Raw genomic sequence first — 21,984 nt, forward strand, 5'->3', positions numbered from 1 at the left:
TACAAAAACGCTTATTTAACAAACAAATTAATAAAGAATATAAAAAATATTAGCCACTACATTAAAATGAGATTCGATTATATATTTTTAATATACAGCGTGATTGGTAAATAACTTTAAATGACGACACGTACCCATGCCCATAAAATGATTTTAGGAATTTATCTATTGAGATTTGTTTGAAATGATTTTCGGATTTCTAGCGTTTGGTTGCTACACGACTGCCTAAAAAAAGGAGTGTAATGTTTTTAGCTTTCATATATGACACATAAGTGAGTTTCTTTATTCCACCATAACTTCTAAATGCCTGAACAGATTTAGATGATTGGGATATCGTTAGAACTTTTACATCATACTGAGTGACACTGGCTATAAATTAAAAATAAAACAAATATGGCGGCTGTATGAAAGCATTTTTAAATATGTTTTTTTACTTTTTAGTTCGTTGTGTTTAATTTACTGTACGCTTATTGCAGGAACGAATATTTATTTTGTACTTGGCTGTTCCATTTTCCGTATACATTATAGGCAAAGTAAATAATACATGGACATTAAAAATGCAGTCTGTTCACCTAAACATTTCCAATTAAACTTCTCACCTCTCTCGTGGTTATTTTTAATACAATAATAAAATGATAGGAATGTGAAATTTAAATACAAAAGGTAAATAAAAATTATTTATATGTAAATTGAAATTGTAATGCAGCATGAGTTTTCTTTTTAATTATACATGATATTTTAGCGTTTAAACTATCATGAGTGATTTCCATTTTACCTATAGGCATTTCCAGCTATTCTCACGTATTTAGTCGACGTAACTAGTTTCAAACCCATTTGAGGTCCTTTTTCACAGGGACTCAGCTCGCTAAGCGTCGCGGTTGAAACTAAATACGTGAGTATGGCTGGAAGAATCTATATTTATATACATGACCCTTAGGTCAAATTACTAATAATATCACTGGAAGGATTTCCAGTAGATGTCGCTGTCATTGTCATGTCAACATCAATTTCGACAAGTTTTAAATATACAAAACTTGCAGAAGTTGACCTGCTGCGTGTGTTAACACAGTTCAAAAAGTTGACTACTGCAAGAAATTGCCGGAGTTACTTGCCAGTGGACACTCGGCCTTAGGCTGTCCTGCCACTAATGATGAGCGAGTATATGATAAAATAGAATATATATGTGAAACTTAACGATAGCATTGCTTTATTTTATAGCGCTCTTATGGAATAGTTACTTCGCGGTGCAAAGGCACCTTGATAATTCTGACTGGTACTCATTCTGACGGCAAATTAATTTTAGAGTATTTGCATCTTTTTCTTGCCAATGTTATAAGAAAAAGGCAGACAATCCTTATTTAATTTAAAACAGTCAAACCTCGTGCCTTTAAGTGCCAGTCGTGAGCCTATTGTTTAGAGTGCACTAAAATAGTCTTTAAATTTGATTTATTTTCCGTCCTTTTTTAGGCAATATTAAAAAGAAAAAGATGCAGATACTCTAAATTCAGTTTAGAGAAAACCATCAGAATCGACGCCACTGGTTACTTAGCTAAGCCTGTATATTTCTATAATCTTTGGTTTTAATACAATATAAAAGCACATCACATCACTGCTTACAATATGGCTTAATTATTAACAATATCACTATTTATATTTATATATATTTCGTGTCTGAAGATATGGTAAATAAGTCTTTACTATTAAGGAATTTGGCAGCTTTTTGATTTTGATAATTTTGAAGCCTCAAAAAAATGTATATAAAGAGATCAATTTCACAGTGAATTTTTCGAATAGGACTTTATATTTTATAACCTAAACGTAGATTAAACATTTAAAAATATTATTTAAGTTTCCTAGGCCTAGAATAATAAATGGGATACGAAATTCTTTAGTAAAAATAGAGACTAACAAAATACGAATCGTTATGATAAAATCTGTTGTCCCAGAAGAAAAAAAAAATCTAAATAATTAAAATCTATTTTGAATTCGGCCATCTATTTGATAACGCGTTATTTTTATTTTATATAATAAAAATTAAAAACTCCTGATGGTAAATTTTATTTATGTTTAAAATGATGAGAAAATTGAACAACAAGCAAGCACTCGAGGCGTATCGTCAATTCATCACCACGGTAAGGTGTTGGCATCACCAAAATCTATCATTCGTCTCGCCACCACAACTGTAGTCGCCGAAACTTTTTCTCCATTCGTCATTCACTAGTTTGTTCGCCTGAAATAGATTTTTTTTTAAATTCCATTACAAGTTCGATTTCATCTGGTGTTAAGTGGTGATGCAATCTAAGGTGGAAACGGGCTGACTTGAAAGGGATATGATATAAAAATAAATAAAAATCTGTTTTAGAATGTACAGGTAAAGCCCTTTCATATGATACCCCACTTGGTATAGTTATCTTACTTTGAAAATTGAAACACATTTTAATTTTTTTTAAATGATGTAACCACAAATTCGCGGTTTTCAGATTTATTCCTGTACTTGTGCTATAAGAAAGAAGAAGAAAGAAAATTAGTTTATTCATCTTGTGTGTACATCAACAAGTATAGACAAGACTTAGGTTAGTAATGGGTTAGTAGTAGATTTTAATAAGTACTTAATAATAACTAATTCTAGCACCCACATGGCACAAGATGAAAAGGCCCCGGCTCAACATTAATGCTCAGGTTTTAAAACAAAACCTTAGCGCTGGTATTCTGCCGGGACCAGTAATAAGACCTACCTACCTACCTACCCGCCAAATTTCATGATTCTAGGTCAACGGGAAGTACCCTATAGGTTTCTGGACAGACACAATGGATGGACGGACGGACGGACAGACAGTCAGACAGATAATAAAGTGATCCTATAGGGGTTCCGTGTTTCCTTTTGAGGTGCCCTAAAAAGTTAACGTATACAAACCATGCAGCCTGAAACACACCAATTCAAACGTGACGGTATCGACAGAAGGGCATATTTTAGCAGAGCGTGAAGTTAATCGCTTCGATGACATCTCGCTCAGCTTCGTTAATCTCAACATATAAATACCTTCGTTGTTGTTATGCCTAGCGCGCACGAGTCGCTCGGGGTGCGAGTGCGCCAGCTGCGTGTAGTCGCGGAACACTTCGTTGTACGTGTCATCGTTGGAAGACATTTCGCTCTCGCGCATCTCTTCGTTCAGCTTCGTTAATCTCAACCTATTAACGCAGATTTGTTTTACTGTATTAGATTTGTTAAAATAAAGAATTTGGCAAAACGTGTGAGACGTGTTAGCAGCACGATTGCGAGCTCCACGCAAGAGGAACTTTAATACAATCCCAGAATTAGAATAAGCGCGTCCTTTTTGTAGACCCTGTAGCAGTGTGCGTTTAGCCTAAGGATGTGTTAGAGAATACACAAAAAACTAGCTGATAGTTCTAGATAGTTGGTCTGGTTGAACGCTTCGGCCGTGGCTACTTTCCAACCTACCGGCAAAGCTATGACGCCAAGCAATTTAGCGTTCCAGTACGATGCCGTGTAAAAACGAAAGGAGTATGGCTTAAAAAAACTGCCGTACCCCTTCCATCTTAGACTGCATCATCACTTAACACCAGGTGAGATTGCAGTCAAGGGCTAACTTGTAACCGAATAAAAAAAACCATTGAAACACTAGTATTTACTTCGTTGTACTCACAAAGTAACAATATCGGCATTAGCGTGCCCGACGGCAATGTCAAGCGGCGTCCGACCTTCGCTATCCACGAGGGTTTGGTCCGCTCGATATCGAAGCAGCAGGCACACCTGTTAAAACAAAATACTATAGAATCGAGTATGAAAGGTGAAAGTTAGTCCCGAGTTAAACACTCTACTTTGCGAGGAAATGAAAGTGATTCGCGACCGCGACCGTAGGTAGAATAAACTATAAAGTACCACGAGAGGAGCATAGGCTCAGGCACTATAGAAATTTCCATTTTTCCCGAAAGCATAAAAAGCAGTTTAAGTCTGCTTACACTGGGTATAAAGAAGAACTTTAAGAGTATGAGAAAACATTTTACTTGTATATATATAGATTAGTTTTTGCTTACCTGGCCTGTGTGGCCAGCCTCAGTGGCGAGGTGCAGCGGAGTCATGCCGTCGTCGTCTTGAGCATTCAGTTTGCTGCCGTTCAACAGGAGGAACGAACACGCCATCACAGATCCCTGTAATGTCGTAAATTGTATATTTTTTGATTTTTTTTTTCAAATTAGCTGAAGTAAAGGAAATGAACGTTGCGTAAATAGGTCGCTCGAAGTCTATGCCGCGTCGTAGGTGGGGCATTGACCCGAGTTTTGAACGCTATACAATGCGTGTTTGAAAAATAGTTAAACTACAAGATAATGCAAATGGTTATTGGCATTGGATTTTGCTAGCGTTCTGGTTACACCCTGTATTACGTACGCTGAGCACGGCCGCGTGCAGAGCTGTGCGCTTGTTGGCAGCGGGCTCGTTGGGGTCCGCGCCGGCGGCCAGTGCGGCGCGCATCACGCACACGTTGTGCGCACGCGCGGCCCGGTGCAGCACCGCGCCCGCTGACAGCGTCGACATGTCACACGCACCTGTCAGTGAGGATATTACGTATTAACACCAAATAGAAAGAGACCAGATGGTCCGCCCTATACAACGTGCGATAACAAGCGCAGACTCACACAGACTATTGCATAATATGTGTTAGTATTTACTTAGGTTGAAACCTATAGAGCGCACTTTGACTATGCTTAGACTTAGTTTCAGTTAAAACGAGACAGATTTATGCCAGCGATATAGCGCTGTCTCGTTTTAACAGTGTCTTAAGCCTGAGCAAAGTCATACAACACATACTCAAAGGCTCTATGGATTTCAACATGAGACGCAAAGAATGGATCTCTTTGATAACAACTATCTAACTAAGTATTATGATCTTTGACGTATGGTTGAAATTAATACACTAAAAATAAAACACGTAGACGTGAACACACTCGGTTTCAGGCGCGCCTCGGCCCCTATGCCAAAGTAAATAAAGCTAATTTGAGACTTGAATTTTGAACTTTTCAAAAAAGGCGTCGTCAGCTCTACCATTGTGCATTGCATGTATGGTTAACCTCACCGTCACATGCATTGCAGACTGTTTGACCAGTCGGTCATTTAACCACCCATGTGTTTCGACCCTTAAATTACGTAATGTGCGTTTCAATACTAACCCAGATCGTCCTCTTCCCCTTCAGTGGAGTCATGGTCTGAAGGCAGGCTGAGGTCGACAGCGCGCTCGCTGGCCAGGTCTGTGCCTATCAGTAACACCGGGCTGCCTTCCGACTTGCTAGAACTTTCTGATACTACAAAGTTTAAAAAAAGGCGTATGTTGAATTGAATATAATAGAAAACAAGTGTAAATTAAAAATTTATAACACCCCCGACGATCCAAAGTATCTGAGTTTTCCAAAACATCATTTTCAAATAAATAAATATGTATTTAGGCAACGTCCATCTTGACAGCTTGACATTTGTCTATTGACATAATATTATGAACCTAACGGTTATCTAACCTTCTTTTCTACAAGAAAACTAGAAAAGAGCTGATAAATCTTAAACGGCTGAACCAATTTTTTTAGATTATAGCTAAGAACACTCTCGATCAAGCCACCTTTCAAACAAAAAAAACTAAATTAAAATCGATTCATTCGTTTAGGCGCTACGATGCCACAAACAGATACACAGATACACAGATACACACGTCAAACTTATAACACCCCTCTTTTTGGGTCGGGGGTTAAAAATGAATCCATACTTGATATTATAAATGCGAAAGTGTGTCTGTTGGTCTGTCTGCTAGCTTTTAACGGCCCAACAGTTTAGAGTTAGCTTACATCCCGGAGACGGACATAGGCTACTTCTATTCCAGAAAATTGAACAGTTCCCGCGGGATTTTATAAAAACAAAACAACGCGGGCGAAGTCATGGACATCATCTAGTACAGTATAAGTGTCAAAACAAGTAGTCCAATCGGAAGTTGCAACATGGCGGGTGGGCAGGTTATAGACTAGTCATCGTTAAATATATAAATATACAAGCTTAGCTGGGATCTGTTTTTCTACAATGCAGTCATACGCTTTGTGTTCAGATTGGACTACTTGTTTTGCGCGCAGTTTAGCTTCCCTCATAGTAACTTATTAGCTAATAGGTCTACCAGTAGATGTCCACGACTATACTCGTAGATTTGCTCGTACGTGTGCTATACTGGTAGTTTTCAAAAAAAATCTCTGGGAACTCAGATTGTTTGGGATAAAAGTATCTTACAACCGTTTACAGGATACCAGCTATATGCGCCATTTTATTAAGAATTAAGATCAGTCGAGCCATTGAGTCGTGAAAAGTTAAAAAAACGAACAGACACACTTTCACCTTTATGGTATAATTTATGAAGTGCGTACCACTGGTGTTGCTATTTGCATCGCTTTTTTCATCTTTAATAGTTTCCGGCACAGAAGGTGGAGCTCGGACTCTGAAATAAATTATTGATTTTAAAAACAAATTCAAAACATTGAAATAAAGCACTAAATCGCCAAGGCAGTTGCAAACAATACCTGAAAGATACTAAAATCCACTTGCACTAACTGCTAAATCCGACTTAATAATTTTTTTAATGCTGTCACCTTTTGGCAACAACATTATGCTCTTGAGAAAAAGTGACAGCATTAATGTCACCATCCTGTTTGTCGCTGCGAGGTGGCGTGGTTGTGGTACGTGTGAATTCTCCCTTCACTAAATCTGTTTAACTGTCCTTGTGTAGTTAGTCTTAGGCCCGGTATCCACCAGAGGGAAGATGGGCGGAGATGATCAATCAGATGATGACGTGATAATTTCTTTGCGTCATTTATGAGTCTCCGGAGAAATCAGTTTGATTGTATGAAGTATCGGCGACGTGGTATAGCCACCGAGTAAGAATATGACATTACGTATAGAGGTTCGACGAAGCCGTTTAGGCAAAGCCGTCGTGCAGTAAGTGCAGGACGAAGGAGCAACCGGAACTGGCCTACGTAGTTGAAGGGTCGTCATAGTCGTCATATAACACGAGGTCTAGTGTGATAGAGTGGTACCTCCGCCTCGCGCGCCGCACGGACCAGCGCCTGCCGTTCCTGAGCGGCGAGTCTTGCAGCGAGTCGGCCGCGGCGCAGCGCACGATGTTGCGCACGAACGCCAGCTGCACGTACTTGGCGCGCACCCACGCCTCGCGCACCCCACTGCCGGTACAACATTATTGTCATATTGTGTTACAGGTTTACAAAATATTGCAAATAAAACATCTGACTGACGCTAGAGGTCAACGAACGTTCCGTAAATGGGCCACTCGAAGTCAATGCCGCTTCGTACAACAGCCCGTATAGATTGGGTGAAGTATTCGCGTTGTGGACGCTCCCGCATTCCACATGTCATTCTGCGTGTCATGACGCGCAGATGTGGCCGTAGATTTGCCACCAGCAGCAGTACGACTCATGATATCTAAATAGTATTAATATAGGTTTTAAAATAGAGTAAAACTCTCATATAAAACTTACGTGTCACAGTCTGGAGTGGCCCTTTTGATTGTGGTCCCGTCTGTATTCGCCTCGTAAATTAAATTCACTATTTTATTTCCTAATTCTGCCATTACCTGTACAAAACAGTATTAAAATAATTAGCCCAAAAACAACTTCATAATTATCATCAAAAAACATCATTATTATCATCTAATAATCAAAATTAATTAAGTCAAAAAAGTAGCTGAAATATACATATACAACTATAGGGCATGGCCTATGTTGAACATACCTTAATAATGTCTGGTTCCCAATCGTCTAAAGTAAGTGATCTTACTTTACTAACGTGAACGCCTAGAGAGCGATGTATTCCCGAACATTCTACAACAAAATTATTACGAAAACCGTACAAGACCGAAAAGATTGAAATAAAAAGTGCCAAAAGAAACAGAAGAGACAAAAAATAGAAAAAAACCGGCCAAGTGCGAGTCAGACTCGCGCACTGAGGGTTCCGTACCAACGTACAAGATATTTTAAGTTTTATGTGCAACACTACAAGTTAATGACGGACAGCGCCATCTACATGTGATTTAGTAAACTAATTATGGTCGTAAACGTATTTTTTTTTTTTGAATGATGTAACCACAAATTCACGGTTAGTCGCATTTTATCCTTTACTTGTACTAGAAGACCTACATACCTGCCAAATTCCATGACTCTAGATCAACGGGAAGTACCCTATAGGTCTTGCTTGACAGACAACAAAGTGATCTTGTAAGGGTTCCTTTTTCCTTCTGAGGTACGGATCCCTAAAAATTGTATTGAAGAACAATATAAAGTAGATAATATACCTATGCACAATGTGATTCCGAGGTTTATACTGGCCCAGCGTGGATTGGGGCTGCCGCAGTCGCAGCAGTAATTATTTCCAGGTATGCTCAGTAACTGTTCCCATATTCTAAAAAAAACACAACATTTAAAGCAGCTACTTTGGCATCTTTTCTAAGTGAAGACTGAGAGTAAGTTTGATTTTTATGTGTCTTCTTTTCACCCTGACTGGAATAAAATGGATGTGTTTACAAGCTGCTCCGCCTTTAATTTGAATAATCCTAGAAAACCCTAAGTTGGAGCACCGTAAAGCAGAAATACAAGGTCAGTGAGTGTCCTAGACCCCGCAAAAACTGTAGACGACTCGAAACGCCTGCAATCCTAAACACAGCTTGGTCTTCTTTGGTCGAGTTACAACTCGACCAAAGACAGATGATGACAGTGACAGAGGTGTACACACCTCTGTCACTGTCATCATCACACATCACCTTATCTTCTTCATAGCCGGGGTGACGCTGAGCCGGTCGGCGGAGGAGGCGGCGTGGTCCGGCACGAGCACCATCTGCGAGTCGGGGTTGTCGCGGCTCTGGCCCTGCTGGATGGCGCAGCGGATGCCGCGCTGCAGCGCCGCCACCCACGCGCTCAGCATCTCCTCCGAGTCCGCTTGCAGCATGTGGCTTCTGGAGACCGATAGTACGATAGACTGTTCAATATTAAATGAGATAAAACCGCGTTCAAATCGCAAATGGACACAGGTATTACACACATGTACTTGGGAACCTCTTTTTGAACCCTTTTTTTTATTTTCTGAAGTTGGTTAAAAATAGGACTAAGCGTTTTAAATTTTATTACCTAAAGTTTTAAATCTTGAGACAAAGGACAGAGTACTTGGATGAGATTGGCAATATCGAGAAGAAGACTTACGTCCAAAAGTGAGCAAAAAACAAGGGCTAACAAAGAGTGTTTTAAAATTTTTGTAATATTTTTTTTATAATTTTTGAATTAATATGAACCCGTGTGGAGAGATTATATCTTGGAACTTACTTGGAAGGTGAGAGGACTTCAAAGCAGAATCGTCTTTCGCCATCGAGCACCGGTTTGACTGTACATAACCTCAAATCCTCTTCCATAACTGTCACATTTAGCTCACCAGTTCTTTTCCTAAAATGAGACAGATATTTAATATTTTAATCATAGGAACAATGTTCTGAACAATCATCTTATTCATTACCATACATAACAGTGAGAACTTTGACGATTCAACATTTGTATAATATTTGATGAATATCCATACAAATATATTTAAAATAAATGACAAACTATTGTGTATATAATACAAGTAGACTTCCTAAAAGTAAATTTTAATGTTTTTCTAAAATTAATTTTATAATTAAAGTCACGAAACTTGAATTAAAAAGTCCGTTTTCTATTGTAATTGGCGTCACAATTCGCTTCACAAGAAACAGAAATTTTAAATACAAGTAATTATCACAAGGACAGAATAATTTGCTTAGAAGTTTCTAAATGCACATAAATGATTTGAGTAGGTACCGAGAATCATTAATTTGGCATAAACAGCTTTTACAATTAAAAACTATTATAGCTGCTAGGACTTGGTTTGGTTCATAAACAAACATGAATCAATAGTTCTACAATAAGAATTTGAATAAATTACTTTGACTTTGACTTAAGATGTTAATAGCACGAAGATGCCCGCGACTTCATCCATTTTTAGTTTTCTGACAACTTTAATTTTTAGTTTTCTGAAAATCTAACTGAAATTGGGTACTATTGTACACTTTGATGAACAATTGTTGAATTTGTTAGATGTGATTGTGATATTTAATTTCGTAAAGTAAAGCTACGTATACCACTAATTTATTTGCATCCCGAAGTTTTAGATCTCCGAGAAAACAGATTTTCCGCGCGATTTTAATCCCGAACGACTTATTAGTATCTCTTCTCAGACCTTGGCGCGTTTTAATTTTTTTTTAGTTTTAGTATAATAAAGAAGTACATCCTTGTTCATATTGATTCTATGTCTTAGTTTATTGTATACCGCGTGAATTATGTTAATTCGCGAGACCCTGACCTCTAGCGCCGTCCCACTTAGCCAGCCTTCCAGCTCAAGCGTGACGAGCGCACAGACTGTAAACAAACAGTACAAGCACACCGATATACGAGACTATAGTCTTACAAATAGTTGCATCTGGTTCACGTTATGAAGACGATAGATGATTAAAATTGATATTCTTGCATTCATAACTCTACAATAATACTGAATCTGATCACAACTAAATAAACAATTCGTATCTTTTTCTTACTAATATAGGTAATATAAAAAGGATTGACGCAGTTTGACGGTTTAAAATTAAATTTAAAACGGCATTTGTCTGGGCAAAACTGGCCAAGTGCGAGTCAGCCTCGCGCACCGAGGGTTTTCGGGTTTTTTTCCTTTACTTGTGCTATAAGACCTATCTGCCTGCCAAGTTTCATGATTCTAGGTCAACGGAAAGTACCCTATAGGTTTTCTTGACAGATACGACATACGGACAGACAGACAACGAAGTGATCCTATAAGGGGTTTTGTTCCTTTTGAGGTACGGAACCCTAAAAATATTAATAAACTCACCTATACACAAGCCGGTTGTCATAGAGATAGAACCATCGTCTGTTCCAAGTTTTGAAAGCGTTTGAGGTCCGTTTGAACAAGTACCCCTGCATCCGAGGCATGTTTTTCAGGCAGGGTGTGCTCAGGAGGCCCTCTTTGTTGTCGCCTTCGGACGCAACGGATTTACAGCTCGGCAGTACAGTGTCCCTACTATTGACTATCGTGTGTCGATTCTCCATCTCCTTGTCGAGTAGCTTTGTATCGTTACGCATTGTTGCAATCTGCAATGTGCTCGTTAGTCAATAGCTGGCATTAAATTGCTTAGCGTCTAATACTTTCTTAATTGGTTGTAAGTAACGATATCTGGTTACTATAATGGCTAATAAGCAAGTAAGACCAATGAGACGAGAGAAAGAATGTAAATGTTTACATACTTTTTCTCGTCTCGTTGGCTTTACTTTAGTATTAGACATCTCTCGCGTAATTTTAATTGGAGAAATAATACCTAAAATATGTTTCTCTACGAGTACATTTAACAGTCATGCAACAGTAAGTACCGGTTCCGTATTTTTTTATGCTTAAGTAATAAAATATATAAGCCAGATTGGCAGATAACATAATCTATTACGCCTTACTTTTGTTATAAATCGTGGTTTTCAAGAAACCCTCACTTAGTACATACATACTTTAAATGATTTAAAACTACTCTTAAAAATTGTATAAAATCTAAATCATATTTTAATTAGTACATCGCGATAAAAAATATATAATAATTGATTGTCTAACGTGGAATGCTCTAAACTAAATAAAAGAGGTAATAATCACCTAACCAGTCCAAATCAGGAAATATACATATCCTTGTTAATTGATAGATATGTATTAAATGATAGAGAATAGAGATAATATATTTATTATATAACTTTTTAACACACCATAAAATCACAGTAACTCCATAATCTTACGTTATGTATAAAAGCGAATACTTGTTTGCATGAGATCACGTTTTAATTGGTTTTGGTTCGTCACGTACTAAGCCTCTTTATTTATTATAATTGCGTATTAGATGACCCCTAAAGCCTTAAAGGTTGCGGAAGCCTAGTGCGACTTGGGAAATGTAGTTGCGTATTATAATTGCAAAATACTTTCGTTCCTGTCGTTTTAGGCATCGCACTTATTATTTGAACTATTCAGTTTACTTACTCTTTAGTAATTTCGCTAATAATGTAAATTAACATTCATAAGGTTGATGTACAACTCAATGAAATTCTAACCCGAAGGCAATATAATTCAGACGTTTTTTTCAGACGTTTTTTTCAGGCGTTTGCTAGAAAGCAACACAATATTAAGAGTTATTTTATAATAACAGTGTCTGCACATAACATGAGAAACAAGTTTATTGTTAATAGAACTCAGATATAAGTATAACAAAATGTAAAATTCGTCAGTGAAGTTCTAACAGTGCGTAAGTCAAAAAAGTCTATTTTAGAGGAGAGTAATAAAACTGTAAGTATATAATATTTAATAGCATCTCTTGATGTATAATATTTTTATGATGATATGATGTGTAAGTTATTGACGAAATAAAAGATGTTATGATTCTGATTGGTCAAATGAAAGCATTTGAAATATCTTCATCAAATGGTTAGAATGTTAAAACCCACCAAATATGACTTACGCACTGTTAGAACTTCACTGACGAATTATAAATAACTAGAGGATGCCCGCGACTTCGTCTGCGTGGATGTAGGTTTTGAAGATCCTGTGGGGTTTAGTTTTCCGGGATAAAAAGTAGCCTATGTCCGTCCTCGGGATATAAGCTAACCCTTTACCAAATTTCGTCAGAATCGCTTTAACTATTGAACCGTGAAAAGGTAGCAGACAGACAGACAGACAGACAGTCAGACACACTTTCGCATTCATAATATTATAGTATGGATTAGTATGGATGGTTTATTTTACCTTATCTAAGTCAAGGAAGTATAGCTTACCTCATCAGCTGTCGACTTGAGAAAGGGTTCCAAGTCCTCGGACAAATCCGCACCCTGATGATGATAGGTGCAGCACGCTTGCAAATACGACAGGAACTATAACAAATAATCTTAAGTAAATAATAACTCTTGGAATCGCAAATGAAATCATACCTTATCTCTATGTTATTGATTCTACTAACTCTGTAGATACACGAAAACTTTAAACTAATCGAGTTAGTAAAAATGCTTGCCTGTCGACCTTTTCCAGCAATAGTGTTTTTCCAGCAATAATGGAAACACTTTTTTAAATGACTAACAGTATTTTTAAGTATTGCCTAAAATATGCAATGTTTACTTTTACTTAGTCAGAGTAACTGTAATTCGTAATTAGCTACTTGCGGGACTGATTTAAATACGATAGAACTCAGATAAAATGCCAGAATTATGCGACTATGACCAGGTGGAAAAAGAAAAGTCATGTAAAGCTAGTTTCTATTTTGCAATATACAATTGGTAGGTATAAGTGATTTAGTCTATTATTAAATAGTCTTTTATTTTCAGTGACCATTTTACATATAATTAATTGGTTTTGTTGGAACAAATATTGTAGCAGTGGTAACTGTACAGTCAGTAGGTATATTAAGGTCATCTATATTAATTTATCATTCAACATAATTCTATTTATATGTATCGTATTGATCAAAAGCAAATTGTTTATTTCTTTGTTTAATTAATTTTAACTTATTGCATAACGAATATTTTTATTCTTTTGAAACCTATTACTTAGTAACTTCGTTAATTACGCAGTAGAGCTTCATAATTATGTACCCATCTATCGTATAATAATATACTTTTGACTATAAAAAATTAATTAAACTCATCATACTCTTAAAAGGTAATTTATATGAACAAATAAAATAATATATGATATCATAAAAAATTAAGGACAACTTTATAGGCCTTAGAAATTAAATAATGATTACTATTACCTTTAGATTATCGCCACTATAATCAAACCGTACAATCCATTGAAAATATTTTAAGACACATTTATTTTATTTTACGCAGAAATATATTTTGTACACAAATACGATCCACCTGAACCACTGTCGTCTTAAGATGCCGTAATCAGATTGCGAATTAGTCACTTAGGCAACCTTGCGATTGGCCTGTCACGAAATCTATCGAGCTTCGATTCGCTGTAATCAATGACTAATCTTTGATACGTACTATATTCTTGATAGGTATCACACTATCAATACCGTAGCGTGATCTTCAGGTACAGGTTTTTAACCCCCGACCCAAAAAGAGGGGTGTTATAAGTTTGACGTGTGTATCTGTGTGTCTGTGTATCTGTGTATCTGTCTGTGGCATCGTAGCTCCTAAACTAATGAACCGATTTCAATTTAGTTTTTTTTGTTTGAAAGATGGCTTGATCGAGAGTGTTCTTAGCTATAATCCAAGAAAATCGGTTCAGCCGTTTGAAAGTTATCAGCTCTTTTCTAGTTACTGTAACCTTCACTTGTCGGGGGTGTTATAAATTTTTAATTTACACTTGTGATTATCACAATATTCATTGTAATGTAAACGTTACGTTAAACTAACACTAACTTTTATGCTATAAAACGAATTTTATTAATAATATCCCGGACACATTGCGATACTGTCAATGGACTCAATGCCATCAATATTTCCTCGATACACAGGATCGCGATATCGCGTGATAATATTGATAGTGTAATACACACCCTTGATTAAATATATTGTTATAACAGTTATAATATGTATGATATAATAATAAACTGATAACAGTCAAGCCTCCTCCAGAAATATTACGTTATAGTTAGATAGTGAGTGCTACAGATTCAGATGTAAAAGCTCGATATTTCGACTCGCGTTTTCGACCTGACTAAAAATCTATTAAAGCCGTTCCGGTTGCAGTTCCTTGCCCCGAAAAACAAAAACAACACTGAAAGTGCACGTCTTTGACAAAAACTTTCCGTGCTCTTTCTTAACGGTGAGTTTAACGTTTGTTCACAAACATTTCGACACCGCTGTATTGAACAAACTCCACCAATGCGATATTTGACTTAAACTAGGTAAATGAATGATGAATTTTCAAGCATTAATGGTTTAGAGCAGTGATAGCCTAGTGGTTAAGTCGTCGGCTTCAGTTAGGTTAAGGTGGTTTCGTTTAGGTAGGTAGGTACCAGATAGATGGGGTATGGATTAATATTCGGGTGGTCCGGGGTCCAAGCACGTCTTTTCTTGAAATTATGTGCGTTTTAAGCAATTAAACATCACTTTCTTTAACGGTGAAGGAAAACATCATGAGAAAACCTGCATGCCTAAGAGTTCTCCATAATATTCTCAAAGGTGTGTGAAGTCTGCCAAGCCGCACTCGCCCACGTGGTAGACCAGTGGTCAATAGTGAGCTAGCGAAGGGTTGATCATGATGATGATGGTGAATAGTTGCTCGGGGCTGTAAATCTGTTCAGTTTGTTTGTCCGAAATTGTTTCCAGTTCTTATTTGAACGTATCTACTTAGCTTTGTTAACGTCTTCGCAATAATAAATTAACTAACCCGATTAGCGTTGGTCCTAAAACGTTTGCGAATTTTAAGTAAGTAAATACTTAAAGCTAATTAAGAGGCCTAAGCACTACTTTTATGTTTTCTGTAAACGACAACGTGCCTAGTATGAAATTTGTCAAGTCTATAATCTGTATTGTTCCTTGTGAACTATTGTGTAATGATATGTTTACTTATGGAGACCAAATACATAAATACAACACAATAGTACAATTTACCAATTTACAGCATATCTTTATTACAAATCCGTCCCATTATACATACGGTAACCAGAACGCTAGCAAAAATTTAATTTTAATTTTTTTTTAGTAGATTTTAGTATTTTTCAAACTCACATTTTATAGCGTGCAAAACTCGGGTCAATGCCCCACCTACGACGCGGCATTGACTTCGAGTGACGTATTTACGGAACGTTCGTTGACCTCTAGCGTCAGTCAGATGTTTTATTTGCAATATATCGTTGAACTTTTAAAAAATACAGGATAAAAAATTGTACTTTTTATAGTATCTTATCAATAATCATCAGTACTTTTACCTATCTTCGTTTTTGCTAGCGTTCTGGTTACACCCTGTATAAAATGTCGATAGGAAATCTTTCTCCAGTCGATCCCTCACGACTAAAGATCGTGATCACCTCCTCGGCGAGTCAAATTCTTGGGGTAAATGTCGTCTTTGAGTCTTGTATTTAGCCATCTGTATAGCATCGTATAAGATGAGCGCGCCAGATTCCTTCAGTTGTTTGGTAAATGGAAATACAGAATTTTTAATACCTACGTAGATAAATGTCTTCCAACTTACGTCGTTGACGACTTGTGCGAAATCCTGTTGGGAAATATCTCTACGAAACACGCAATAATTCAATCCTAAGCAATCGATTCCCAAGAACTATTAATTAAACGACGGACACGTCGTTTGGTGAAATAAGTCTATTCACTAATAAAATTATGCTAAGGTGAAAACGGATGGAAGCCATAAAATACTTTTATTTAGTCGCTCCTACAATTTATTTGTTCCTACCTAAGTGATATTTGAGCCGGGATTTCAGTGTAGTCTACTTATTATGTGGATTTCAATAAATTAAGATCATCGAATCCGGTTATAACGCACCATGGAGTGGTTAATTAAATAAGACAGAAACGACAAAGTACAATCTATTTTTCGTTAGAGGACTAATAGCTCGTTCACACAGGCTGCGTAAGCGTAGACGTAGCGCGTACCAATGCGTTGTAATGTATGGAACTCTATGAAACATGGAACACTGTTTACATAAAGCGTGGACGTATGCGTAACCTGGTGTGTTAGGGGTTTACGCGCGTCACTACGCACGTGTCATGTGTGCGCAATTGGTGTGAATCGGCCTTTAAAGGTACACTTCTTACGCGCTTCTCCATACAAACGTATTATGCCTATTATTCTGTTCTTTGTATATATCAATTTATATCTGCAGTACCTATGTCCTAAAACAAGTAATATAGTAGAATTGTATTTATTTTAAAAGTTATGGCTCTTGAAAAATATCTATTTTAGAGCAATGTGGCAACTTTTGTGCGTACATTAAAATTTATTGTGTTTTTTTACTGGGACAGTATGGGGAAATTCAAAACTATCGGAAATACAGGGAAACTGACTGAGAAAACTTTAGCTCTTTTATTTGTGAAAACAATTTTGGTATAGTCAATTTTTTTTGGTCAAGCGTGAGTTGCTAATAAAAAATAATAAAAAATGACTATTTTTTTTAGCCAATCGGCTCACTAGTGCTGTTGACATGAAGTCTTTTACCCTTGGCCGCTGCTTATCTATAAATCCAACCGAAAAACATTTTAATAAAATAATTAATGAAAAATTGTGGTGGCGGTTTAAATATAAAAATGTTAAGAAACTTTTCCAACTGGATTTTATACTTTTACAGTAAGATATAGTTTCTCGAAACACGTCGCAAGATATAAGTAATAAACCATTAATAAATGCTTATAATTTTATGTATAACTTAACCCAATCACTGCACCGCCAAAGATCACGTTTAGTCAAGTGTAAGTTGATATATACAGGTGGTATGTTACGCAAACAGCTGCACATATTATATGATTAGACGGAAATGCGTGACTCAGCAGCAAAACAATGAACATAATTGCCCACACGACGATCTCGCAGAGTAAATGTATTGTTTATTGCTTATGCGACACAAGTATGTGTCCTGTACTGATTCTGAGCGCAATTAAATTATCGAGTATTCGCATCTTTTTCTTACCAATATAATAAGAAAAGGACAGACAAACCTTAATTTACAAATGTCAAAAATCGTCACTCTAGGTGCCAGTTGTGAGCCTATTGTTTAGAGTAGCACTAAAATTTAGAGACTTTAATTTAAAATTCATCATCGGTCCTTTTTAACTAATATTAAAAAGAAAAAGAAGCATATACTTACTCTAAATTTAGTTTACAGAAAAACATCAGCATCAACACCATCAGCAGGTTAAAATTCTCGAGTTCAATTTATATTAGACAGATTTATCTAAACATGATACCAAACTTGGTCTAATAGCTTACCTGATGTTTATATCAAGATCAATCAGACAGATTCTCACCCCAAATACATCAAAAATCTGGATGGCTCCACTTCTTCAATCCCTTCCCTGGGTACTAAGGATCAATTATTCTACCAAAGGAAATATCTCGTTCACGAAACGCTGTGTCCCACAGATGGGACTATAGGGCACATGGTTCGGAAAACTGAGAAATGCATGCATTATACTTTGTTTTGTTGCAATAAAGCTTTATTCTTCTACTACTATTACTAAGTACTCACGGTGGCCAACACTTCATGTCGCTTGCGCGCCTGCAGCATGGTGATCTTGTGCACATGGTCGAGCGCCGTGTGGCGGAAGCACGAGCGTGTTGCCAGCAGCAGGTTCACCGCCTCCTCCGCGTCCACTGTCTTGTGGCGGGACACCTGCAAGCGTTCATTCTTCACTCTTCCCTTCCTTATCTCTCTTTTTTTCTCTCTCGTCTGGCTTTAGACAGATTAGCCAATGTCAAGTTTGTAGTTATTTACAAGTTAGGGAAACTATATAAGTATGGACTTCGTCTGTGCCGGCGATCGCCGACACACGCGCGGCGGCCCTTTAGAGCGTTTCTCAGTTAGTTCCACCACCAAAAAACACCAGTAAAACACAAAAACCGGCCATATTTAACAAAAAAAAAAAAAAACACTCCAAAAAGGCACCGCACGCGCGCCAGCAAACTCTCACACCAGGCTCCCCCATCTCTATACTCTATCAAAGGAGAGAAGTTAGTATAGGGTTGTTTCTGATAAGTTGTGCCATACAAAATATAACAAAGACAAAAAAAATTGTGGGCGTTAACATTTTGATTCACCAACCAATCACAAATGAAAATATGTTTTTGAATTGAATTTCGAATGTTTTTAAAAACATAGTTTCTCTAATAGAACACTTTCCACAGGGAGCATCATCAAAGACAGCAATATATTTAAGCTTGCCCTTTTAGTTTAGTTTAGAGATTCCATACAAAATAATTAGCATTATTATATTTTCTAGCTCAGTTCTGGATTATCCTTAAACCCAAGGTATTATGTATACTCGTAACTTACATTTCTCTTTTTTTGTGCGTCATTAGAATACATGTTTGTTGCGTGGTTTTTTTACCTGAGAATTCCTATTTAAAGCTATGTCCAGATCATTTGAGATTTTATCGAAGTGATGTTTGCTCTCTTTCACACCTTTGATATCTCTGTAAAAAATACACTCAGTTACATTGTGTCAACAAGGCGTAAACAGTTGTTTGAACTTAACCATTATCAATTTATCAGTGTTGGGTGTGACTCAATGTATCAATTATACATTGGACCATTAATTGCTGATAGTGTTCTTAGCTATAAAAAACTAACTATTGCGCGCGAATTCATCCATGTGGAGTTAGGTTCTTAAAAAACCTGTATAGCCTAGAATACTTCTTGTATAACCCTCAACCTGCCTGTGAATGTTGTTTCAAACATTTCCTTTTCTTTTCCCTTAGAATTTCCTAAAATCCTGAAATGCCTACTTATTCTTTTTTTTTTAACCAAAAGCCAATATATTAAGTTTCATGAATTGAACATAGTAAAGTTGTTTTGGGTACTATAAAAACTTGTCTCTAGACAAGAAGACTCTACATACACATTGAGGAAATACTTCAAAGTCCTTTTTATGATGATTAATTAATAATGCTAGTAACTATGTTTGGGTAGATCTACACAGTCGCGCCGCCAACACTTCTATTTTTACCCCAGACAAGCACCTAAGTGCTTAACTAGTTCATGAGCATAAATCATCAGACACTCTTCAGCGCAGGAAAATATTACAAGCAAAAATTAACATATTTCAGTTATAACCTTGGGTGTGAAAGAATGAATTTTATTAGTTCAGTGAATGCACTACAATATAAACAATCATTCTGTTGATCTTGTGTAATGAAATCTAAATTTAAACTGCTCTCCCTAGAATTACGACACAAAGTTTATTTAAGATGACAGGTAGATTTATAGCATGTTACACATATCCTGTAATTTATACTTGACAATGCAAAATGGAATGTAGTTAGTATATATTATTGTGAATTGCGATAAACCCACACAAGATGCAAGCTTGAAGTTCAAGTTATCAAAAGTATACCTAAACAACTTGAATAACAAAAATGAAAGGATTGATTTTGTCTATGGAGTGACTGCCCTGATATAATATTATAGTTGTAATATTAAGCAAAGCTAATCTTTACATTATGTAAACTATTGTAATTTTTCAAATGTCAGTAAAAATGATAGTCTTACTGTTAAAAACTAGACCTAAGTGAGCGTAAGAGGTAAAGGTTGAATAAATACATACACTTTGATGAAAGCAGTGAGATTCTTGAGTATAGTCCGGGATGCTTGGTCCAGCAATATGGAATGGAACTTGGTCATTTCCTGCAGTGAATGAATCATGCGGTTTAATGCAGACAGCACTGTGGAATCCTCCGTGAAGTTGCTGCTCATGTCCCAAAGTGCATTTGTAAAGGTGCTAGACAAAGAATGATCATTATTGTGAAACTTGATACAACTACTTTTTAACCAACTACCAAAAAGGAGCATGTAAGTTTTTCTCTATGTACACAACTTTGATTTAGGTATCCTAATTAAGGATGGCTAATAAGGAGCTATCTATCCTTTAATATAATTTTTTTTCTATTGCATTCAAGTTTTCTTAAATTAAAGCTGTAGTGGTAATAACTAACTTTGTCAGTACCTATGTTAAAAGTTACTTATTAAAAATCAAGTAAGACAGGATTTTGTAGTGAAAACATTACTGAAAACTTTTCAGCTCATTATTTGTGTTATTCTTTCACCAATGAAAAGCATAAATGCTTATTTATGCTACTGATTGTATAGAATTGTAACATAATTTTAGTTAAGCACAATCTTGCAATGTCTTGTAATAAATTGTAGGTAGTAAGGATTTTCACAATTTATAAAACAAAACACATGCTAATGTGATTTTTTCTGAGTAGGTAGGATATTTTGATTTTCTATTGAGACAAAAATATTCCACACAGTATAATTTTGCTAAGTAAACCACACAATATTAATAACGAACAATATGAATAATAAACAAAAAAAAAAACTTGCCTTCTATGACTCATGTAAGTTTTTCCTGACTCTATCATAACAGAACATGTCTTCAAAACTTTGTCAAGCTTCTGCTCCAAAGCTTCAATGCTAGCCTCTTCCGTTTCCAGTTGCTCCCTACAAGCGCATGTTACACGATTTATCATTTGCTAAACAAAACACGTACCGATTTTCACTTTCTATTTACAATAAACTTTCAATAGTTTTTATAGCTTACCTGAATTTTGGGGAGTCTCTCAGGCACTCATCGAAATCAATTAAGGGCTTCATATTTGCCGTTTAATGTTGTTATTTAAAAAGTCTAGGAGCAAATTTTCATTGTCTGCTAGGTAGGTATTTATTTTCAATATCGATCAATCGACAAATCAGACTTCAGAGAAATTACTTAAAAATTATCGCAGTCGCACAAAACCAATCCAGTCCATAACCAAACCCACAGACTAAACAATAAACATTGCTAAATATCACACTAAACATCTAAACTGACATGGGGACTTCGTCTGTGATGGCGTTTGCTGGCGCGCGTGCTGTGCTTGTTTGGAGTGTTTTTTTTGTTAAGAGTGGCTGGTTTTTGTGTTAGTTGGTGTTTTTTGGTGGTGGAACTGACTGGGAAGCGCTCTAAAGGGGCGCCGCGCGTGTGTCGGCGGGCGCCAGCGCAGACGGAGTCCATACTTGTATAAATTCAATAACTTGAAAATAACACAAACTTGACATTGGCTAATCAGAGTAAAGCCAGATTTAAAGGAAAAAAAAAAACTGACATGCCATGGATCACAACATGCACAACATGGACTAAACGGCCAAACTTACCAAAGAGTAAAATACA

The 21,984-nt window shown here is 36.6% G+C and overlaps 1 protein-coding gene across 1 annotated transcript; it reads right to left on the minus strand.

Annotated features, from left to right (window-relative positions):
• Positions 1 to 978: 978 nt before the first annotated feature.
• On the minus strand, positions 979 to 21,630 carry LOC123872710 (arf-GAP with coiled-coil, ANK repeat and PH domain-containing protein 2). Its single transcript, XM_045917165.1, has 20 exons — positions 21,376 to 21,630; positions 21,159 to 21,275; positions 20,380 to 20,553; positions 19,165 to 19,249; positions 18,306 to 18,449; positions 12,928 to 13,023; positions 10,961 to 11,220; positions 9,373 to 9,489; positions 8,817 to 9,008; positions 8,352 to 8,458; positions 7,793 to 7,881; positions 7,540 to 7,634; positions 7,081 to 7,224; positions 6,415 to 6,485; positions 5,188 to 5,319; positions 4,409 to 4,566; positions 4,057 to 4,170; positions 3,666 to 3,772; positions 3,041 to 3,189; positions 979 to 2,230 (listed from the first exon to the last, which is right to left on the minus strand). The coding sequence occupies exons 1-20, from the start codon at positions 21,426 to 21,428 to the stop codon at positions 2,211 to 2,213; spliced, it is 2,424 nt and encodes an 807-aa protein (XP_045773121.1). The 5' UTR covers positions 21,429 to 21,630; the 3' UTR covers positions 979 to 2,210.
• Positions 21,631 to 21,984: the final 354 nt, after the last annotated feature.

Source organism: Maniola jurtina, chromosome 15, assembly GCF_905333055.1.
Source record: "Maniola jurtina chromosome 15, ilManJurt1.1, whole genome shotgun sequence".
NCBI lineage: Eukaryota > Metazoa > Arthropoda > Insecta > Lepidoptera > Nymphalidae > Maniola > Maniola jurtina.

Coding starts and splice junctions, on each gene's coding strand:
- LOC123872710 (XM_045917165.1), bottom strand. CDS start 21,428: ATGAAGCCCTTAATTGATTTCGATGAGTGCCTGAGAGACTCCCCAAAA. Junction 13,024..18,305: donor GACATGAAGTGTTGGCCACC/GTGAGTACTTAG, acceptor TATTTGTTATAG/TTCCTGTCGTATTTGCAAGC. Junction 3,773..4,056: donor AGGCTGGCCACACAGGCCAG/GTAAGCAAAAAC, acceptor TTGTTTTAACAG/GTGTGCCTGCTGCTTCGATA.